Source organism: Mobula hypostoma, chromosome 22 (genome assembly GCF_963921235.1).
Source record: "Mobula hypostoma chromosome 22, sMobHyp1.1, whole genome shotgun sequence".
Taxonomy (NCBI): Eukaryota; Metazoa; Chordata; class Chondrichthyes; order Myliobatiformes; family Myliobatidae; genus Mobula; species Mobula hypostoma.
The window spans coordinates 25833641-25852616 of NC_086118.1; the positions used below are offsets into that span (position 1 = coordinate 25833641).

General features: G+C 42.5%; 1 protein-coding gene across 1 annotated transcript in view; it reads right to left on the reverse strand.

Annotated features, from left to right (window-relative positions):
• Window positions 1-18976, reverse strand: part of LOC134360229 (bMERB domain-containing protein 1-like) — an 87550-nt gene that overhangs the window by 53404 nt on the left and 15170 nt on the right. The window contains exon 2 of the mRNA XM_063074316.1: window positions 11391-11511. Coding sequence (XP_062930386.1) covers window positions 11391-11511 — 121 coding nt within the window. The remainder of the gene's footprint in view (window positions 1-11390; window positions 11512-18976) is intronic.

Genomic DNA, 18976 nt, shown 5'->3' on the forward strand with positions numbered 1-18976 from the left:
TAATTACAGTTAAAAACCAGATTTCATCAACAATTTCAGAGTATATATTAAATTCAAGTATTCACTACTTCATTGCTTTTTCACCTTTTAATGAGGTGGATGGGCTTGGTGTAGTGATATCAGCTTCTCAACATCAGGCCGAATGTCACTCAGAAGGAGTCTTGGATCCCCACGTTAAGTAATTTGCAGTCTGTTTCACTGCTTTGAAAGAAGTTGGGTGATTGCACTGAAACTGTGCTTCACTGAATATGGTGTTGGAAAGGCAATAAAGAACATCCTGACCTTTATCCACAGCGCAGGATAGAGTTCAGAGATTTCTTTCTGCAACCAAATGACTTGATATGATTTTTTGAACCACGGCCTCGGGTCAAAGTCAATTTGTAGTGAGATCAGTTCTTCCTCTATCCTTCCTTTTAATTCCCCATTACAAGTGTTCAGGAATGGATTTATTACCCAATTTGGAATTTGAATTGAGTGAAGATTCTGAAATCTTCTGACTTGTCATTAAGCAGCTCACCCAGGTGGGCATAGTATACATGAAGCTTATCATCTGATAATCTTCCTTCCTCTTCCAACTCAGAGAGCCTTGGAAAATGGAAAAGGTTGCGACAGCCAATGTTATACTTAAATAGGGTTAACTTGAGCAAGAAATGTGGAGAAATCTCATCTGACTTTGGTAAGGTTCACATCATTTCCTTGAAATTGAAGTTTGATTTATTTAAGCTTTGCAAATAATTCTGATAAAGGAGCAATGATATGCCTAATATTCTTGAGTTGATTACTGAATGAATCATTGGAGTCCTCAAAAAATTTTATCAGAGCTTCAAATAGTGCATAAAAGCATCTCAGACAATTTCGTTTTGAGAGGCGTCTGAATTTTGTGTGCAACAACAAGCATTCAAACTATTCATCATTCTCAATACAAAGTTCTCAAAATAGTCAAGGATTGAGAGCATGGGACTTGATTTTATTTACTGCTGTGATAACAGTATTTAATGATTTGTGCAGCTAATCACTTACTATTTTTGAGACAACATTTCTGTGAATTACACACTGAATGGTAAATACATTGGGTACAGCATTGTTCAAGAAAATAATACCCCTACTTGGTGTCCTGTCATTGATGGTGCCCCAACTGTTGCACAAGCAAGAGTGCTGGAGAGCAGAATGCCCTTCTCTTTGGAAAAAAACGTTCAACAACCTGAAATATTGACTCCACTTAGTATCTATTTCTAGTCCCTTTGCAAACAACAACTGTTGACCATGCTTTCATCAGTTATGAAGCGAACATAACCATGAAGCAAAGATTCGCTGCCTGACAAAATTGACTCATCCAACTACAGAGCAATTTCTGTTGCCCTACGGATATTGCGTGTTTTCCAGAGTATCAGACATTTCATTTATTCATCTTTGAACAGAGTCATCGCAGAGCAGAATCACTTTAATTATTCGGTCTGGTGACTTATGTAAAACTGTACTCAGAACCTCTTATACTGCTGGCAGAATCAGTTCTTCTCCAATTGTATGGGGCTTTCCAGATTTAACAATGAGCAATGTGAAACACATAAACCATTAGTGGTTTGTTGTGAAGTGCTGGCAAACATGCTTTGAAGTGTTTTCCGTTTCTGGAAGTTTTCACAAAGTGACTGAAAATAAGCAAGATTCTTGTTCACTTTATCAAAGTTGTATTATCTTCAAATATTCAAGGAGCCTTTAAATGTGGTCAAGACTACTTGAAAGGGCACGGCGAAAGAGTCTGAACTTTACCCCCTTGAACACCATACCCTAATTCACAGGAACTACATCACAAGAATTGCATCAGTGTGTGATTAGAGTAAGGAAATCATACTAGCTAACACTGTACTACAGTAGTGAACATCGATAATGCGTGGGCTGGGCCAAGAAATAACACAATTTCTTCAGTCCTGATTTCTCATGATATGCCAAATAAAGAAGTGTCACATTGCTTTTCAACAAGTATAATGTGCTTCAAGCAAAGTCTATGAGAATGGTGGGTTAGCAAGATACGAGATGTTTACATGATCATTGTAATCAATTATGAAGTACTGAGGAACAAATGTTTATAATAAGTGATTAATTTCTTATGTTAAGCCTGTAATCTATCATCTACCCCTCTTGCTACCATGTGCCCCCCCACCACCCCCTTTACCTTTATCACCACTTTAGAAACTCCCACTGACCCCAGGGGAGGCGATCTCACTCACTTCGGGAGCCACTGCTTTGGAACAGAGTTAAGGATGAATTTCTTTAGCCAGAGGGAATTCATTGCCACAGATGGCTGTGGAGGCCAAGACATTGGGTACCTTTAAACTGGAAGTTCATAGGTTCTTGATGAGTAAGGGCATCAAAGGTTATGTGGAGATGGCAGGTGAATGGAATTAACAGGGATAATAAATCAGCCATGATGGAATGGAATGGCAGAGCAGACTCGATGGGCCGAATGGCCTAATGCTGCTCCCATGTCTTATGGTTTTATGATTTCACCTATCAGCTTTCAGCATGTACTTCTTCTCTGCCACCCCCCACCTTATTTTGGCTTCCTTCCCCCTTCCTTTCCAGTACTGTCGAAGAGCCTCAGCCCGAAACTCTGGCTCTTTATTCCTCTCCATAGATACTGCCTGAACGGCTGAGCTCCTCCAGCACTTTGTGTGTGTGTTACTCTGGATTTCCAGCATCTGTGGAATTTCTTGTGTTTATGAACTGTGCTCTGAATATCAGCTGTGGGCAGATACTTGGAACGGGTGAGGCATGAGTCACTGCCTGAGGCCACAAATACTGGAAAAAAATCAAATACCTTGCAGAGGAGGGAAATGGTGCAACTACATATAAAATCTTTCTGGGAGCATGGTGCACTCAGCCCAGTGAGAGTGAGTAGATTTTACAGCACTGCAAAAACAAAAAGTTAATGATAACTGACAGAAGGTCTAACAGACAGCAGTAGGGTACGGTGCATCGCAGCCCTTAGAAAGGGAGTTGTCTCATAAATCTCAACAACTGAATCACAGATAAAGTGACAGGTAGTAACAGATAAGACAAAAATAGCCTGGCTGAATGGGTGAACAACTAGCAAATAGAATTTAATACAGGGAAGTAAGAAATGATAATATGGGAGAATGAATGAAGGGGAACGGTGTAGTTCAAATAACGTGATCTTAAGGGTAGGAGTGACAGGGCATGCTGACAGAGTGGCTGATAAGTGATTCTGGGATTCTTAAATACAGACGTAGGGTTCAAAAACATGAATATTATATTGGAGCAACACACACAAAATGCTGGTGGAATGCAGCAGGCCAGACAGCATCCATAGGAAGAAGCACAGTCGACGTTTCGGGCCTAGACCCTTCACCAGGACTAACTGAAAGAAGAGATAGTAAGAGATTTGAAAGTGGGAGGGGGAGGGGGAGATCCAAAATGATAGGAGAAGACAGGAGGGGGAGGGATGGAGCCAAGAGCTGGAAAGGTGATTGGCAAAAGGGATACAAGGCTGGAGAAGGAAGAGGATCATGGGATGGGAGGCCTACGGAGAAAGAAAGGGGGAGGGGAGCACCAGAGGAAGATGGAGAACAGGGAAGAAGTTATTGTGAGAAGGACAGAGAGAGAAAAAAGAAAGAGGGGGATAAAAGGAAGGAAGAAAGGAAATAAATAAATAAATAAGGGATGGGGTAAGAAGGGGAGGAGGGGCATTAACGGAAGTTCATGCCATCAGGTTAGAGGCTACCCAGACAGAATATAAGGTGTTGTTCCTCCAACCTGAGCGTGGCTTCATCTTGACAGTAAAGGAGGCCGTGGATAGACATTTCAGAATGAGAATGGGACGCGAAACTAAAATGTGTGGCCACTGGGAGATCCTGCTTTCGCTGGTAGACAGAGCGTAGGTGTTCAGCGAAATGGCCTCCCAGTCTGCGTCGGGTCTCGCCAATATATAGAAGGCCACATTGGGAGCACCGGACGCAGTATATCACCCCAGCCGACTCACAGGTGAAGTGTCGCCTCACCTGGAAGGACTGTCTGGGGCCCTGAGTGGTGGCGAGGGAGGAAGTGTAAGGGCATGTGTAGCACTTGTTCCGCTTACAAGGATAGGTGCCGGAGGGAGATCGGTGGGAAGGGATGGGAAGGGATGGGGAGGATGAATGGACAAGGGAGTCGTGTAGGGAGCATTCCCTGCGGAAAGCAGAAAGAGTGGGGGGAAGGAAAGATGTGCTTGGTGGTGGGATCCCGTTGGAGGTGGGGGATGGTACGGAGAATTATATGTTGGTTGGACCTGGAAGCTGGTGGGGTGGTAGGTGAGGAAAGGGGAACCCTATTCCTAGTGGGGTGGCGGGAGGATGGGATGAGAGCAGGTGTGCATGAAATGGCAGAAATGCGTTTGAGAGCAGAGTTGATGGTGGAGGAAGGGAAGCCCCTTTCTTTAAAAAGGAAGACCTCCTTCATCCCAGAATGAAAGGCCTCATCCTGAGAGCAGATGTGGCGGAGACGGAGGAATTGTGAGAAGGGGATGGCATTTTTGTAAGAGACAGGGTGGGAAGAGGAATAGTCCAGGTAGCTGTGAGAGTCCGTAGGTTTATAGTAGACATCAGTAGATAAGCTGCCTCCAGAGATAGAAAAAGGAAGATCTAGAAAGGGGAGGGAGGTGTCGGAAATGAACCAGGTAAATTTGAGGGCAGGATGAAAGTTGGAGGCAAAATTAATGAAGTCAACAAGCTCCGCATGCATGCGGGAAGCAGCGCCAATGCAGGCGTCGATATAGCGAAGGAAAAGTGGGGGACGGATACCAGTATAGGCTTGGAACATGGACTGTTCCACAAAGCCAACAAAAAGGCAGGCATAGCTGGGACCCATGCGGGTGCCCATGGCTACACCTTTAGTTTGGAAGAAGTTGGAGGAGCCAAAGGAAAAATTATTAAGAGTAAGAGTAATTTCACTAGACAGAGGAGAGTAGTAGTAGAGAGGAACTGGTTAGGTCTGGAATCCAAAAAGAAGCGGAGAGCTTTGAGACCTTCCTCGTGGGGGATGGAGGTATATAGGGACTGGACATCCATGGTGAAAGTGAAGCGGTGGGGACCAGGGAACTTAAAATTATTGAAAAAATCCAGAGCGTGAGAAGTGTCATGAACATAGGTGGGAAGGGATTGAACAAGGGGGGATAAAACTGTGTCGAGGTATGCAGAAATGAGTTCGGTGGGGCAGGAGCAAGCTGAGACAATGGGTCTACCTAGACAGGCAGGTTTGTGGATCTTGGGTAGGAGGTAGAAACAGGAAGTGCAGGGTGTGGGAACTATGAGGTTGCTGACAGTGGATGGGAGATCCCCTGAGCGGATAAAGTCGGTGATTGTGTGGGAGACAATGACCTGGTGCTCCTTGGTGGGGTCACGATCGAGGGGTAAATAAAAGGAGGTATCCGTGAGTTGTCGCTGTGCCGCAGCAAAGTAGAGGTCAGTACGCCAGACTACAACAGCGCCCCCCTTATCGGCGGGTTTAATAGTAAGGTTAGGATTAGTGCAGAGGGAGTGGAGAGCAGAGCGTTCGGAAGGAGTGAGATTGGAATTGGAACAAGGTGAGGGGAAGTCGAGACAGCTGATGTCCCGTCGGCAGTTAGCAATAAAGAGATCCAGAGCAGCAGGCAGAAGACCAGAGCGGGGTGTCCATGAAGAGGAGGAGGGATGAAGACGGGAGAAGGGGTCATCAGTGGGGGTGGAAGAGTCCTTGCCGAAGAAGTAGGCGCGAAGACGGAGACGGCGGAAGAAGAGTTCAGCGTCATGGCGCACACGGAACTCGCTGAGCTGTGGGCAAAGGGGGACAAAGGGGGAAATGAGCATGGCTTCGATGGTAGGGATCTCTGATGATGAGAATCTGCTTTACTAGGGCAATGTTTCATGTAAATGGGTTCAATGGTTGGGAGGGCTTTACCCATGATGTACTGGGCTGAATCTACCTTTTGTAGGATTTTGTGCTCGAAGCAATCGGTGTTCCCATAGGGTGTAATGTAGCTAGTCAGCATTTTAACTATAAGTTTGACTATAACTGGAGATTATAGGCCATTCTAGTCATCCAGTTTTAGAAAGGCTGTAAAGTCCTGGAGAGCCTACAGAAAATAATTACTACAATAGTTCCAACCATGAGGGATTTTAGCAATAAGGTCATTTTCCAAAAACCACAATTATTTTTCTTGGAGCAAGCAGCTGGTGAAAAGATTGGTTAGAAATATACTGGATTAAAAATATGCGAAAATCTGCAGATGCTGGAAATCCAAAGCAACACACATAAAATGCTAGAGAAACTCAGCAGGTCAGGCGGCATCTATGGGAATGAATAAACACTTGACATTTGGGCCTGTGCACTGTACAGTAGCTTCGATATCAATGTGATCCTTGAGCCTGAGGGTTTTTAGCAAGAGTTGAAATATCTGGTTAAGGCAAACGTCTTAAGTCCGCATGTATAACAATATCCAAGCGGTTTCTGTTTTTTATGAGTTTGTGGTTCACTGCACTGAAACTTCCTTTCAACAAGGTAGGAGGATGGAAACACAATGAAGAGCAATTTGGCTCTTCTCCAAAGACCAGGAAACTTCATATGTCAGTGTAGCCACATACCACAAAAGCTGACATTTTTGAAAAGTATTTTTGTTCCTTCGTCATTCTGAATTTTGATAATTTATTCTTGCAAACACTCTTCCTGTCCTTCCACCTTGCAAAGAAATTACCCAGTCTGGAATTTCCAGATTGTTCAAACCCTTGAATAGATTCCGAAAATCCTTCTTTAGTGACTTCAGGTGTAAACAGTACCTTTGAAAATCACTGTCAGTGAAAGTGATACTTTCCATACTCTCCATGCAGGGAAACTGTGAGAACATTCTTCTCCCAATGTTTTGCTTATATTTCCAATTTTCCCATAAAAGTGGACAATGAACTTTTTGCCTGGATTAAATTGAAATTGTCACTCGGCAGTTTCATATTTAGAATGTTCATTTTGTCATACAGATCGGCTAAGTATGCCACATCTCCACATAGAGGTTCAATCTTGTTTCCCAAGCTCTTGTCGACTTTGAGCAAAAATTCAACCACAGTGTCAAAAAGATCAAAGAAACTTTTTAAATAGCACCTTTTTGACAGCCAATGCACTTCAGTGTGAAGTAGCAAGTGTTCAGACTCTTCATCATTATCTTGGCATAACTGACGAAATATTCTGCTATTTAATGGATGAGCTTTTATTTTGTTGATCGCAGATATTACAAGAGTCATGCTTGAAAAAAGTCACTGGCTGAGGATTTTGGTTGTGAGATGTTAATGATGGATTGCAAACAGACTTGGAATTTCTTTTTTCATAAACACCACTAAACCAGCATGGTGACCTGTCATATATGATGCTCTATCTGTTGCACAAGAAATCATGTTCCTCATCAGAATACTTTTATCCCAATAAACATTTTGAGCTCACTGTAGATTGATTCTCTGTTGATAATTGTTTTTAACTTTTTACAAAAGAGAATCTTTTCATAAACGTTTCCATTTTTGATAAACCATACATATGCCATTAGCAATACCTCATTGTCTCACACGGTTAACTCATCCAGCTGTATCCCAAATTGCTTTTTATAGTTCTGTGCATAGTTAATACTCAATGTCTTCACTCATTTTGTCAATATGACGAGCTACAGAGTTACTCAGAGGAGTTTATTTTAAAATGCGGGTATCCATTTTGAGAACAGTGGTGAGCACATCTGATACAGCTGGCATTAATAATCTTTCACCAATTGTATGAGATTTTCCACACTTTGCTATTATTTTGGAAATGTTATAAGAAGAATGAAATCACTATCAAGGTCATTTTTAACTTTCTTGGCAAATGATTCGAGTGTGCAATGCTTTTAAAATGCTTCTTTCACCTTCTGGAAATGACTTATATCATAAGTAGCCTTTTCAGGGTGTCTTTTACTGTTTCTGCAATCTTGATGGTTTTATGGCTTCATTAGACAGTACAGTATTACAGATAAGACACATAGGGCATCGTTGATCTGATGGGAATGGAATAAAACCGTACTTCAGGTATATAACAATGTACTGATGCACTTTCTGTAGTTTCTGTTTCTTGGCTTGATTAGCATTCAAGGCTTCACCACCTTCAGACTCATAGAGATCATGCCGTACATATTTATCCATCATTAATGGGGCTAAAAAAAATTTAAAATTAACACAGACTGGGAATGCCTACTGGATGTTGATGATGGCAGCAAATTGACACAGCTGGTCGGGTCTTGTGCCTCAAATTACACCTCCTGGTGACTTCTATTTCCCCTAACGCCCCCTTAGGACACAGAACCACCCCCTGAGGGGTCAATACTGCCCCCATTGGGAGTCACTGTTCTACACACAAAGGCCTTTCCTCTGCTTGGTGCTGCCAGTGTAGGACATCAGTCAGGCTGTGGATCATGGCTGTTGAGAGTAGAGGAGGAGAAGGGGGAAAGTAAGTAGACAGAGGATTGAGATGGAATAAAGTAAGGGTCAGGGAAAAGGAATCACAATCATGGACATGGAGAGGACCAGAGTTTAGTAGGTCAGAGAGGGGATAAGAGCTTTGTCAGAGTTTTTTGGAAAGAACTTTTCATATTCAAAATGGTTTATGGAAGTATGGACCAAGGAAACCAATTAATAAAAATGGTGAAAACCTCTGTCACCCCAACTCCCATTTAGTTAAGAATGAAGACTTCAGCCTTTCAGTTAAGGGTGATTTGTACAACTGGCAATTCTCACAAAGGCAGACACAGCTTTCTCAGGTGACCTCGCTGCATATCTTAGTGACCACAAGTATCTGCAAAGTATCTGAATCTAATCTGTAACAAAACAGGCACAAAAGGTCAATCTTGATTTGATAAAAGTCAATCATAAGGGTCAAACACTAGATGACAGAATTCCCCTGCAGTTTTCTAAAATAAATTCCAAATCCTCCAAAACAACTTATTAAAGAGCTTCACAAAAAAAATCAATATACTTTTCAATATATCTTTTGTTCTTCTAACTAAGTTCATGACAGTCCTCACCCTGCCTCATGACCAGGTATACAGACAGCTGTTGACTTGCTGACGGGAAACACAGTAGTGGTGAACGGCAGCTTTTTGGACTAGAAGTAAATGTACTGTTTGGTTCCTCAGGGAATGATGAAAGAACCACCGGAATTCTTAATAAACATGGATCTCTTGGGCTCTACACTACAACACAGCAGTTCCTTTCTCCAGAGGAAACATTGTTCATTCCTTTCTGAGAATGCAAACAGATTGTTTTCATTTGGAATGGAATTTTTTTTTTGCTGGTTCACAGGCACTAGGAAGAAGGTGACAGTTTTGTTATTTGGCTACTGCACTTCTGCAAGGCCCTTTAAGGCTCTGAACCTGTGCCATCCAACAATGGTTGCAATTTAATTTAGCAAAGTTTGTCATATGCCTGCACTTCTGTGGAATCTGGCACACCTCAATATGCCCACATCAGCCAGTGTTTCATGGTAGACTCAAACATTCTGTCTGCATGGTGAATGAAACATTGAAACAATGGCTGCTGCACAGGAGAGTCGAGTTGCACTGCTAGCATTAGCTGGATTTGTCTCTGCTTATATATAGGATCATCTCCCATTCCACCATGCCAATGGATTCAAATTCAAGTTTAATTGTCAATCAACCATACATGAACACTTATGAAAACTGCCAAATGAAACAGCATAACTCTGGGGCCTGGGTGGAAATCACACTACCAATAATCACACAGAGCAGTAAAGGGTCATCGAAGACCCTGAGCCCATGAATGTTACAGGACTATGCAATTGAACACAATACATCTTGTCTTCTGCTGAGCGAAAAATGGCGGGGCGAGGGGTGGGGGGGGGGGTAGCAGGCAGCACTAACTCCAGTTTGGATGCTGCACCATGTTGTCTCTGGTGGAGCACATCGACTCCGATGCCACTCGTCTGGGCGGCTGTAAACAAGCAACACCGCACTTTCAGGCCATACAGCTCCCCTGCTGCCCTGAATCAGTGAATCTGGATCAACCTTCACAGATACAACTGAGAAAACCTCAGAGGATCAGGAAAATAATTAAGCTTATAACTGTGTTTAAATGTCAACATTTAGCCTATTGTATAAATTTATATGTACAAATAACTGATGATTTGTATGGGCTTATCTCCTTTTTAAAAAAGGAAGCAACTTTTGAAATAGGTACACCAGGGAATGACTTTAAGATATTGTCACACTAACCACTACAATTCAGTCATATATGTAACACCTTGGTTAAGAATTTTACTGCTATGCTGAAGGTATTTCATTTTAGCAGGTCTGTAGGAGCAGTCTGTTCTGCTTTCAGCCTGTTAGGGTTTGAACTAAGATAAGAGGCTTGTTATTCAACTTAGGAATGTGCTGTCAGCCAATCAGGATAGTGGAATTGGGAGAAAGTTCTGGAGGATGCTGGGTTAGAAGGTCTTTGTTGGCAGGTGCTGGGAGAAGACAGGAGGATGAGGATGCTGTCCCTGTTGCACAAGGAACTTTGTGCAGTTGAATGGCTTCAAGGAGGAAGGACCAATACTCCCGTGGGAGAGTGACAGATAGGTTCAAGATAAGCTCCAACTAAGTGCACATTTGTCTATTTAAGAGTAATGGGCCCTTTTTGTTCTTTTCTCTCATTCCTTTAATAACCGTTTGCTTAAATTAGCATTCTTAAATATACTTCTTTATAATTGCATGCAATATACAATCTGTTATTTCTTGCTGGGAGTGGTAAATCACACAACATTTACACAAGCTGGGGTTGGGTGAGCAAGACATCTCAACCTCACAAATTTGGCGGGACCAAAGTTGTATACATCCTAGACATATGTAGCCGGGGAAAGGTGGGTTTCTCACGGCGGAATCCAGTGGCGATTAGCAAGGTGGGTAACCAGCCGGTTTTCCAGAGCCGCCTAGTAAAAGGGGGTTTCATACATCTTCAATAACGGTTGTTCTATTCATAGCTTCACCTCTGTTTACTTACTCATTCTAGTGGGAACACAAAATATCCAACAGTCTACGCATACACAATAAATCACTTCTGGCAGCAGACCTGGGGCAAACTGCTACAAATCTACTACCCAGTGCCATTTCTCACTTTTGTGAGGTAGAATCTCTAGGCTACAATCTTTTGCCTGGTTATTCAAAAAGAGCAAATGTGTAGCACTTTACTGTGAATAAAGCTAGTAATTTCTATCTCTCATTGCTACATATTCTGTTGAAAAACTATAGGTAAGCAAGAAAGCTTACATCCTTCAACAATTATTAGAGTATCAGCAGCATAGAATTCAATCCATATATATCAATAATATATGTTAAAATCAAGGAAGCATTTTATACTCACATATATCTGAGTTCAGATTCTCTTCGAACCAATATATCTCTTATCCTTTCAATTTTAAATAGTTCATCTTCAATGTCATCCACTGTTATGGTAGAATCGGCCATTGATATAATATCTGTCTCTGTAACAGAAAGAAAGATATCAAAAAAATTGCAATAATAACAGAAATGGCTGGAAATATTTTGTCAGCTAGGCCAGCGACAGTGCAAAGAAAAACAGAAATAACATTTCAGGTCAATCACCTTCCATTAGAACATGGAAAAGTTAAAAAAATCAAAAAACTGAGAAGGTGAAGAGATGGAAAGAAGAATATCTATGATAGGGTGGAGATCAGTGAGACTAATTGATACAGTGGCACTGGTTGCTGAAAGAGGATGCTGAAGGCATTAGTAACAGCTGTTCTGTCTGGAGGAGATGTCAGGAGGAGGGGGAGAGAAGAGAAAACAATGCTGGAAATATGCGATAAAAACACGAGGGTTGCTAGCAATTTGATTTAAAAGTGAATGCTGGAAAGACCCTGCAGGTCAGCTCTGATACACACGGGAAAGACTGATTATTTGAACTGTTGAATACAACTGTCCTAAAGACTACAATAATTGTACTTGAAAATTAAAATGGTATTCCTGAACTTACCTTGGGTTAAGTTGGAAGAGTGCACGAAACTCCAAAATGGAGGTCACCATATGGGTAGGATGGGGAAAGATAAATGTTCTGAAAATTGCTTATTCAATCTGCATTCAGCTTCTCTAATGTAGAGAAGATCACATTCTGTGCACTGGAAACAACTTACTAAATTATAAGTTCAAGTATTGACGGCTTCGCCTGGAAAGAATGACTAAGACACCGCACAAAGGGAAGGGAATAGGCAAAAGTAAAATAGTTGTATCTCCTGCGGCTGCATGGGAAAGGACCATGGTACGTAGAGTTGTGATGTGTTTGGTGATAGCATCCTGTTGATGATTATGGGAAAATATGGAGGATGATGCATTGAATGAGGAGGCTGATTGAGTGGAAGGGGAAGAGAAAGGGAATCTTCTCTTAGTTCTGGACAGGAAATGTGGGAGGGGGTTTCAGGGAAGAAGCAAGGGAAATAGGACAGATGCTGTCAAGAACATTGTCAAGTGTGGTGAAGCCTTGATTAAGGAAAAGAATGCATTTCAGAATTGGGCCTTCATCACATTAAGATGGCCAAAGGAACAAAAATCATACAGATTTGTAGTATCTTCAAGGAGTTGCAATATAATTACATTTTAATTCAGCTTTTTAAGACTTATACAACTTATACAAAAGAGGAAATATTTTTTATACCATATGACCTCCTGATCAGTGCCTGAACGATACTTACTTAAAAAGTCAAGGAACCAGTTCAAGAACCACATTCATCTAACGTGGACTGTTACTACTTTCTTGTTTCTACAGGTAATCCACAGATTTATTCTTGATAACCAATTATATTAAGCAGGTACACAAGATCTGCAAGTTCTTTAACTGCCAACATCTACTCTGTCATTCATTGTAAAACCATGTGTTACGTTAGCCCATTTCTAAGCTGTTGACACTTTCCCATTGTTCAACAACTCCTTTTAATAATCACAAAATCTTTATGAATTTCTTCTAAAGTACTGGGATAAACACTGGCCATTGTGTTAAAGATGAATCATACTGTAATCTCAATGATACCAAAATAAATCATTCTCCTTAACATTTTGTCCTTTATGAACAGCATACTATTTCTTCTCCCTTGGAAGAACACTCAGATATTGGCTGTCAAAAGTAATCCAAGACTTGCTAATTAAAATGGAACGTTAAAATTCACAGAAGAAATCTCCTGTTTTGAAAGGTTTACTCATAGTTATTTGCCTTTCTTGTGAAATTAAACATATTGGGGAGGGTCCATATTCCAAAAGATTATACAAAGTCCCTCCGAAGGATAATCTAACATTGCAGTGAGTCAGAATCTAAACTCAACATTAAGAAGAAGCTATGAGAGAATGTACAATGAAAGAATTACAAACCTACAATGTAGCTTTCAAATAGTAAATAGAATAATTTTACATATTAAACTAAAATGAAGGAAACTCTTATTTCCATGACATATAGGGAAGAGAATAAAAGATGATGGAAGAGGTTAAAAAATTGAAATGAGAAAATACAAAACTAAATATTGAAAGAATACTCTCTCGCAATGTATTTTCAAAAAGCATATTTTGAACATTCAATATTTAATTGTCTAATTTTGATATGTTAATTTTCTTAAAATAAGGTTCTAAGAAAATAAGGTTTTCTCAACATCAGCAAAAGAAGTAAATATATTCTGAATGATAACAGATGAAAGATGTTAAAATATTAATATCCAGCTGTAAGTGTCAATTTGAATCAGGCATGTGGTGATGTAGTGCCATAATTAAATTGCTTCCCATGGGTAAGTCAAAAGGAAAGTTGACTGGCACCTGATGTGCTGGTATCAAAGCATCAAATCCTGGCAGCAGTTGTTCACCCAGTCAGTCATTAGATGCAAGGATCACATGGAGTGCAACAGATAAAACAAAGACAGAAGGATGGAAGTTTAGAGATAGGTGATAGAAAACACTTCTATCTGGAAATTTCAACAATATTTATTTTAAATTTGTAATTCCACACATTATGACATTGCATGATGTTTCTTTATTACCCACAAAGCAACAGCAAAGGCTGTTGTGATTTAATGGATTAGATATTGTTAAATAATCAGCTTGGTCGGGTATTAATACTTAACCAAAGGGATTCAAAGTACGTTTATTATCAAATTATGTAGCAGTATACAACCCTGAGATCTGTCTTCTTCACAGACAGCCACGAAACAAAGAAAGCCATGGAACTCATTCAATAAAAAACATCAACCCTCCCCACACATGAAAGACAAACCACACAAATGGCAACAAAAAGATCAACCCCCCACCCCACGTGCAAATAACAAATCATGCAAACAGCAACAAGAAAGAATGAGCAAAAACGCAATATAAAACACAAAATCGAAAGAGTCCATGTTCATTTCAGCTCTGTGTTCATTATCTGCAGACTGCCCCAATTCAAAGTTGTTGAAAATAACAACAGAAAACGAAGCAACCAGAAACTACAATTAAATTCACAAATCACAGAGCCAGTACTACAGTACCATGCTCCAACAGTATCAAGGGAGAGAAAAAGAGAGAAAGAGACCACTTGAATGCAGGGCCTTCCCGCGGGAGCCGCAAGTGAGGAGAGAGAGAGAGATACCATCACATGCAGACACCTTCCTCTGGCAGCAGTGAGTGAGAAGCTGGTAGACATTGCTGAATACTCACTCAACTTCCGCACCCACCTCGATATTTTCAATCTTTATCGACGCTTTAATCAGTCAGATTGGCGAGAAATAGAGTCAATCATGGCCTTGAAGCCGCTCACCTCCAAGAATCTTCTCGGAGACAACAAACTGCCAGATCACTCAGTCACCCGAAAACACACCACCAAACAGTAAATCACAGGCTCAATAGCAGAACCACAAATTTGAAAGAAAAAGAAGACATAAAAGAAGTGAAAGAAACAATTATGGTTCATCTGGAGGATGTCGCCCATGGTAACGTTGTTCGCAGGCATCATCTTCCTCCGGATCAGCTGAATAAATTTACCTAATCAAAGGAATTCGACAGACTTTATGTTTTGAGAAAAAAAATGAGAAAAAGCTTTCTAAATATAATAAATTTAGCTGGGGTATATTACAATTCATGTTCCTGATAAAACAATATACATGATCATAAATCCATGAAGGAGCACAACTGTGAAGAATAATAGAACATATTTTCCTCCTGTTATCGAAAATGAATCATTTTCCTTTATGTAATTAAAGTGACAACCTGGCACATACCATTAAAAAAAATGAGGGCTTTACTGTTACTGTGACTTACCCATTTTTAAACATAACTGAAAATTGATTGTTAAACTATACTGAATGATTTAATAGTCTCACTGGTGTCTTAGTAACTGAAGTATCTTTTCATAAGATAAAAATAATCTGCTTACTAGGAACACACACAAAATGCTGGAGGAACTCAGCAGGTCAGGCAGCCTCTACAGAAATGAATGAACAGCTGACATTTCGAGCCAAGACCCTTCTTCAAAACGGGAAAGGAAGCAGGAGATACCAACATTTAAAAGGTGGGGAAGGGGAAAGAGGATAGCTAGAAGCTGATAGGTGAAGCCAGGTGGGTAGGAAAAGTAAAAGGCTGGAGAGAAAGGCATCTGATAGGAGAGGAGAGTGACCATAGGAGAAAGGGAAGGAGGAGAGGCCCAAGGAAAATGTGATGAGCAGGTGAGAAGAGGTAAAAGGCCAGAGTGGGGATTAGAAGAAGAGAGGGTGAGGGAATTTAAAAATATGTATTTACTGGAAGGAGAAATCAATATCCATGCCATCATGTTGGAGGCTACCTGACCCAATATAAAGTGTTGCTCCTCCACCCTGTGGGTGGCCTCATCTTAGCACAAAAGGAGGCCATGAAATGAACTGACATGTCAGAACGGGAATGGAACTCGGAATTAAAATGCCTGGCCACTGGGAAGTTCCGCTTTTGGCAGGTGGAGCAGAGGTGAGCGACAAAGCAGTCCCCCAATTTATTACACATCTCACCAACGTAGAGGAGGCTGCATCGAGAGCACTGGACACAATAGATGACCCTGGCAGATTCACACGTGAAGTGTTGCCTCACCTGGAGGGGCTGAATGGATGTGAATGGACAGGTGTAGCACTGTGGCCACTTGCAGGGATAAGTGCCACAAAGGAGGTTAGTGGGGACAGACAAACAGACAAGGGAACCAGGGAGAAGGGGATCCCAGCAAAAAATGGAGTTGTGTTGGGGGGGGAGGGGGAGGTAAAGATATGTTTGATGGTAGGATCCCTTTGGAGATGGCAGAAGATGCGGACAATGATGCATTGGATGCGGACGCTCATGGGGTGGTGCTTAAGGACAAGAAGAACTCTATCACTGTTAAGGCAAAGGGAAGATGGGATGAATGTGGATATTTGAGAAATGGAGGAGATGCCTGTGTTTACAGCATCAATAGTGGGGGAAGGGAAACCCTCTTCTTTGAAGAAAGAGAATATCTCTGATGTCCTGGAAAGGAAAACCACATCCATCTGAGATGCAGCAAAGATGAAAGAACTGAAAAAAGGAATAACATTTTTACAAGAGAGAAGGTGAGAAGAGGTATAGTCAAGATAACCATGGGAATCGACAGGTTTATAAAAGATATTGGTTGATAGTTTGTCTCTAGAGATGGAGTCAGAATGATTGAGAAAGGAGAGGAAGGAGTCAGAAATGGATGGAGTGAATATAAGGGCTGGGTGGAAGTTGGAGGCGAAATTGATGAAACTGACGAGCTCAGCATGGGTACATGAAGCAGCGCCAATGCAATCATCAACGTAGCGGAGGAAGATTTGGGGAGAATTATCAGGGAAGGCTTGGAACATGGACTGTTCCATGTAACCAATGAAAAGGCAGATAGCTTGGGCCCATGCCTGCTTTACTAGTGTTCGTTTATCCAGGAAAACTGAGTGGGAGTGCCGAGAAAGAGATTTTTGAAATTTTCGTTATTTTTTTCTCCAACGGCTTTCTGAGAGGCGGGACTGCGCAGGCGTGTGACGTCGGGCAGTGCAGCGCGGCAGATTTAAAAGGGCAGACATCCTGCTTCGGATTTGATTCGAAGAAGGAGTCTGAGAGTCTGAGTGGGAGTGCCGAGAAAGAGATTTTTGAAATTTTCGTTATTTTTTTTTCTCCAACGGCTTTCTGAGAGGCGGGACTGCGCAGGCGTGTGACGTCGGGCAGTGCAGCGCGGCAGATTTAAAAGGGCAGACATCCTGCTTCGGATTTGATTCGAAGAAGGAGTCTGAGAGTCTGAGTGGGAGTGCCGAGAAAGAGATTTTTGAAATTTTCGTTATTTTTTTTTCTCCAACGGCTTTCTGAGAGGCGGGACTGCGCAGGCGTGTGACGTCGGGCAGTGCAGCGCGGCAGATTTAAAAGGGCAGACATCCTGCTTCGGATTTGATTCGAAGAAGGAGTCTGAGAGTCTGAGTGGGAGTGCCGAGAAAGAGATTTTTGAAATTTTCGTTATTTTTTTTTCTCCAACGGCTTTCTGAGAGGCGGGACTGCGCAGGCGTGTGACGTCGGGCAGTGCAGCGCGGCAGATTTAAAAGGGCAGACATCCTGCTTCGGATTTGATTCGAAGAAGGAGTCTGAGAGTCTGAGTGGGAGTGCCGAGAAAGAGATTTTTGAAATTTTCGTTATTTTTTTTTCTCCAACGGCTTTCTGAGAGGCGGGACTGCGCAGGCGTGTGATGTCGGGCAGTGCAGCGCGGCAGATTTAAAAGGAACAAAGCCTCATAGAGCGGGCAGCGTAGTTTGCGGGCGGCGGAGTGAGCCGGGAGCAGAGTGAAGACTTAAGGGCTTCGGCTCAACGGGCTTAGGCGGAAGCGGGCGAGGCGAGGAAGGTTTGACATTCATTTTCTGTTGCTATTTGAGGAGAGGGGCATTATGACTGTGAGGGCAGTTTGCTGTTCTCGGTGTCGGATGTGGGAGGCCCTGGAGTCTCCAAGCCTCCCGGACGTCTACATCTGCGCCAAGTGCATCGAGATGCAGCTCCTAAGGGACCGCGTTACGGAACTGGAGCTGCAGCTCGATGACCTTCGTCTGGTCAGGGAGAGCGAGGAGGTGATAGAGAGGAGTGGAAGGCAGGTGGTCACGCCGGGGCCACGGGAGGCAGACAAGTGGGTCACGGTTAGGAGAGGGAAGGGGAAAAGGCAGGTGATGAGGAGTACCCCGGCGGCTGTGCCCCTTAACAACAGGTACTCCTGTTTGAGTACTGTTGGGGGGGACAGCTTACCCGGGGGAAGCGACAGTGGCCCTGCCTCCGGCACAGAGTCTGGCCCTGTAGCTCAGAAGGGTAGGGCAAGGAAGAGGAGGGCAGTTGTGATAGGGGACTCGATAGTAAGGGGGTCAGATAGGCGATTCTGTGGACGCAGTCCAGAGACTCGGATGGTAGTTTGCCTCCCTGGTGCCAGGGTCCGGGATATTTCTGATCGTGTCCAAGATATCCTGAAGTGGGAGGGTGAAGAGCCAGAGGTCCTGGTACATATAGGTACCAATGACATAGGTAGGAAAAGGGATGAGGTCCTGAAAGAAGAATATAGGGAGCTAGGAAGGGAGTTGAGAAAAAGGACCGCAAAGGTAGTAATCTCGGGATTACTGCCTGTGCCACGCGACAGTGAGAGTAGGAATGCGATGAGGTGGAGGATAAATGCGTGGCTGAGGGATTGGAGCAGGGGGCAGGGATTCAAGTTTTTGGATCATTGGGACCTCTTTTGGCGTAGGTGTGACCTGTACAAAAAGGACGGGTTACACTTAAATCCTAGGGGGACCAATATCCTGGCAGGGAGATTAGCGGGGGCTACTGAGGTGACTTTAAACTAGAATGGTTGGGGGGTGGGAATCAAATTAAAGCGGCTAGGTGTGAGGAGGTTAGTTCACAACAGAGGGATGGGAACCAGTGCAGAGAGACAGAGGGGTGTAAAGTGAGCGT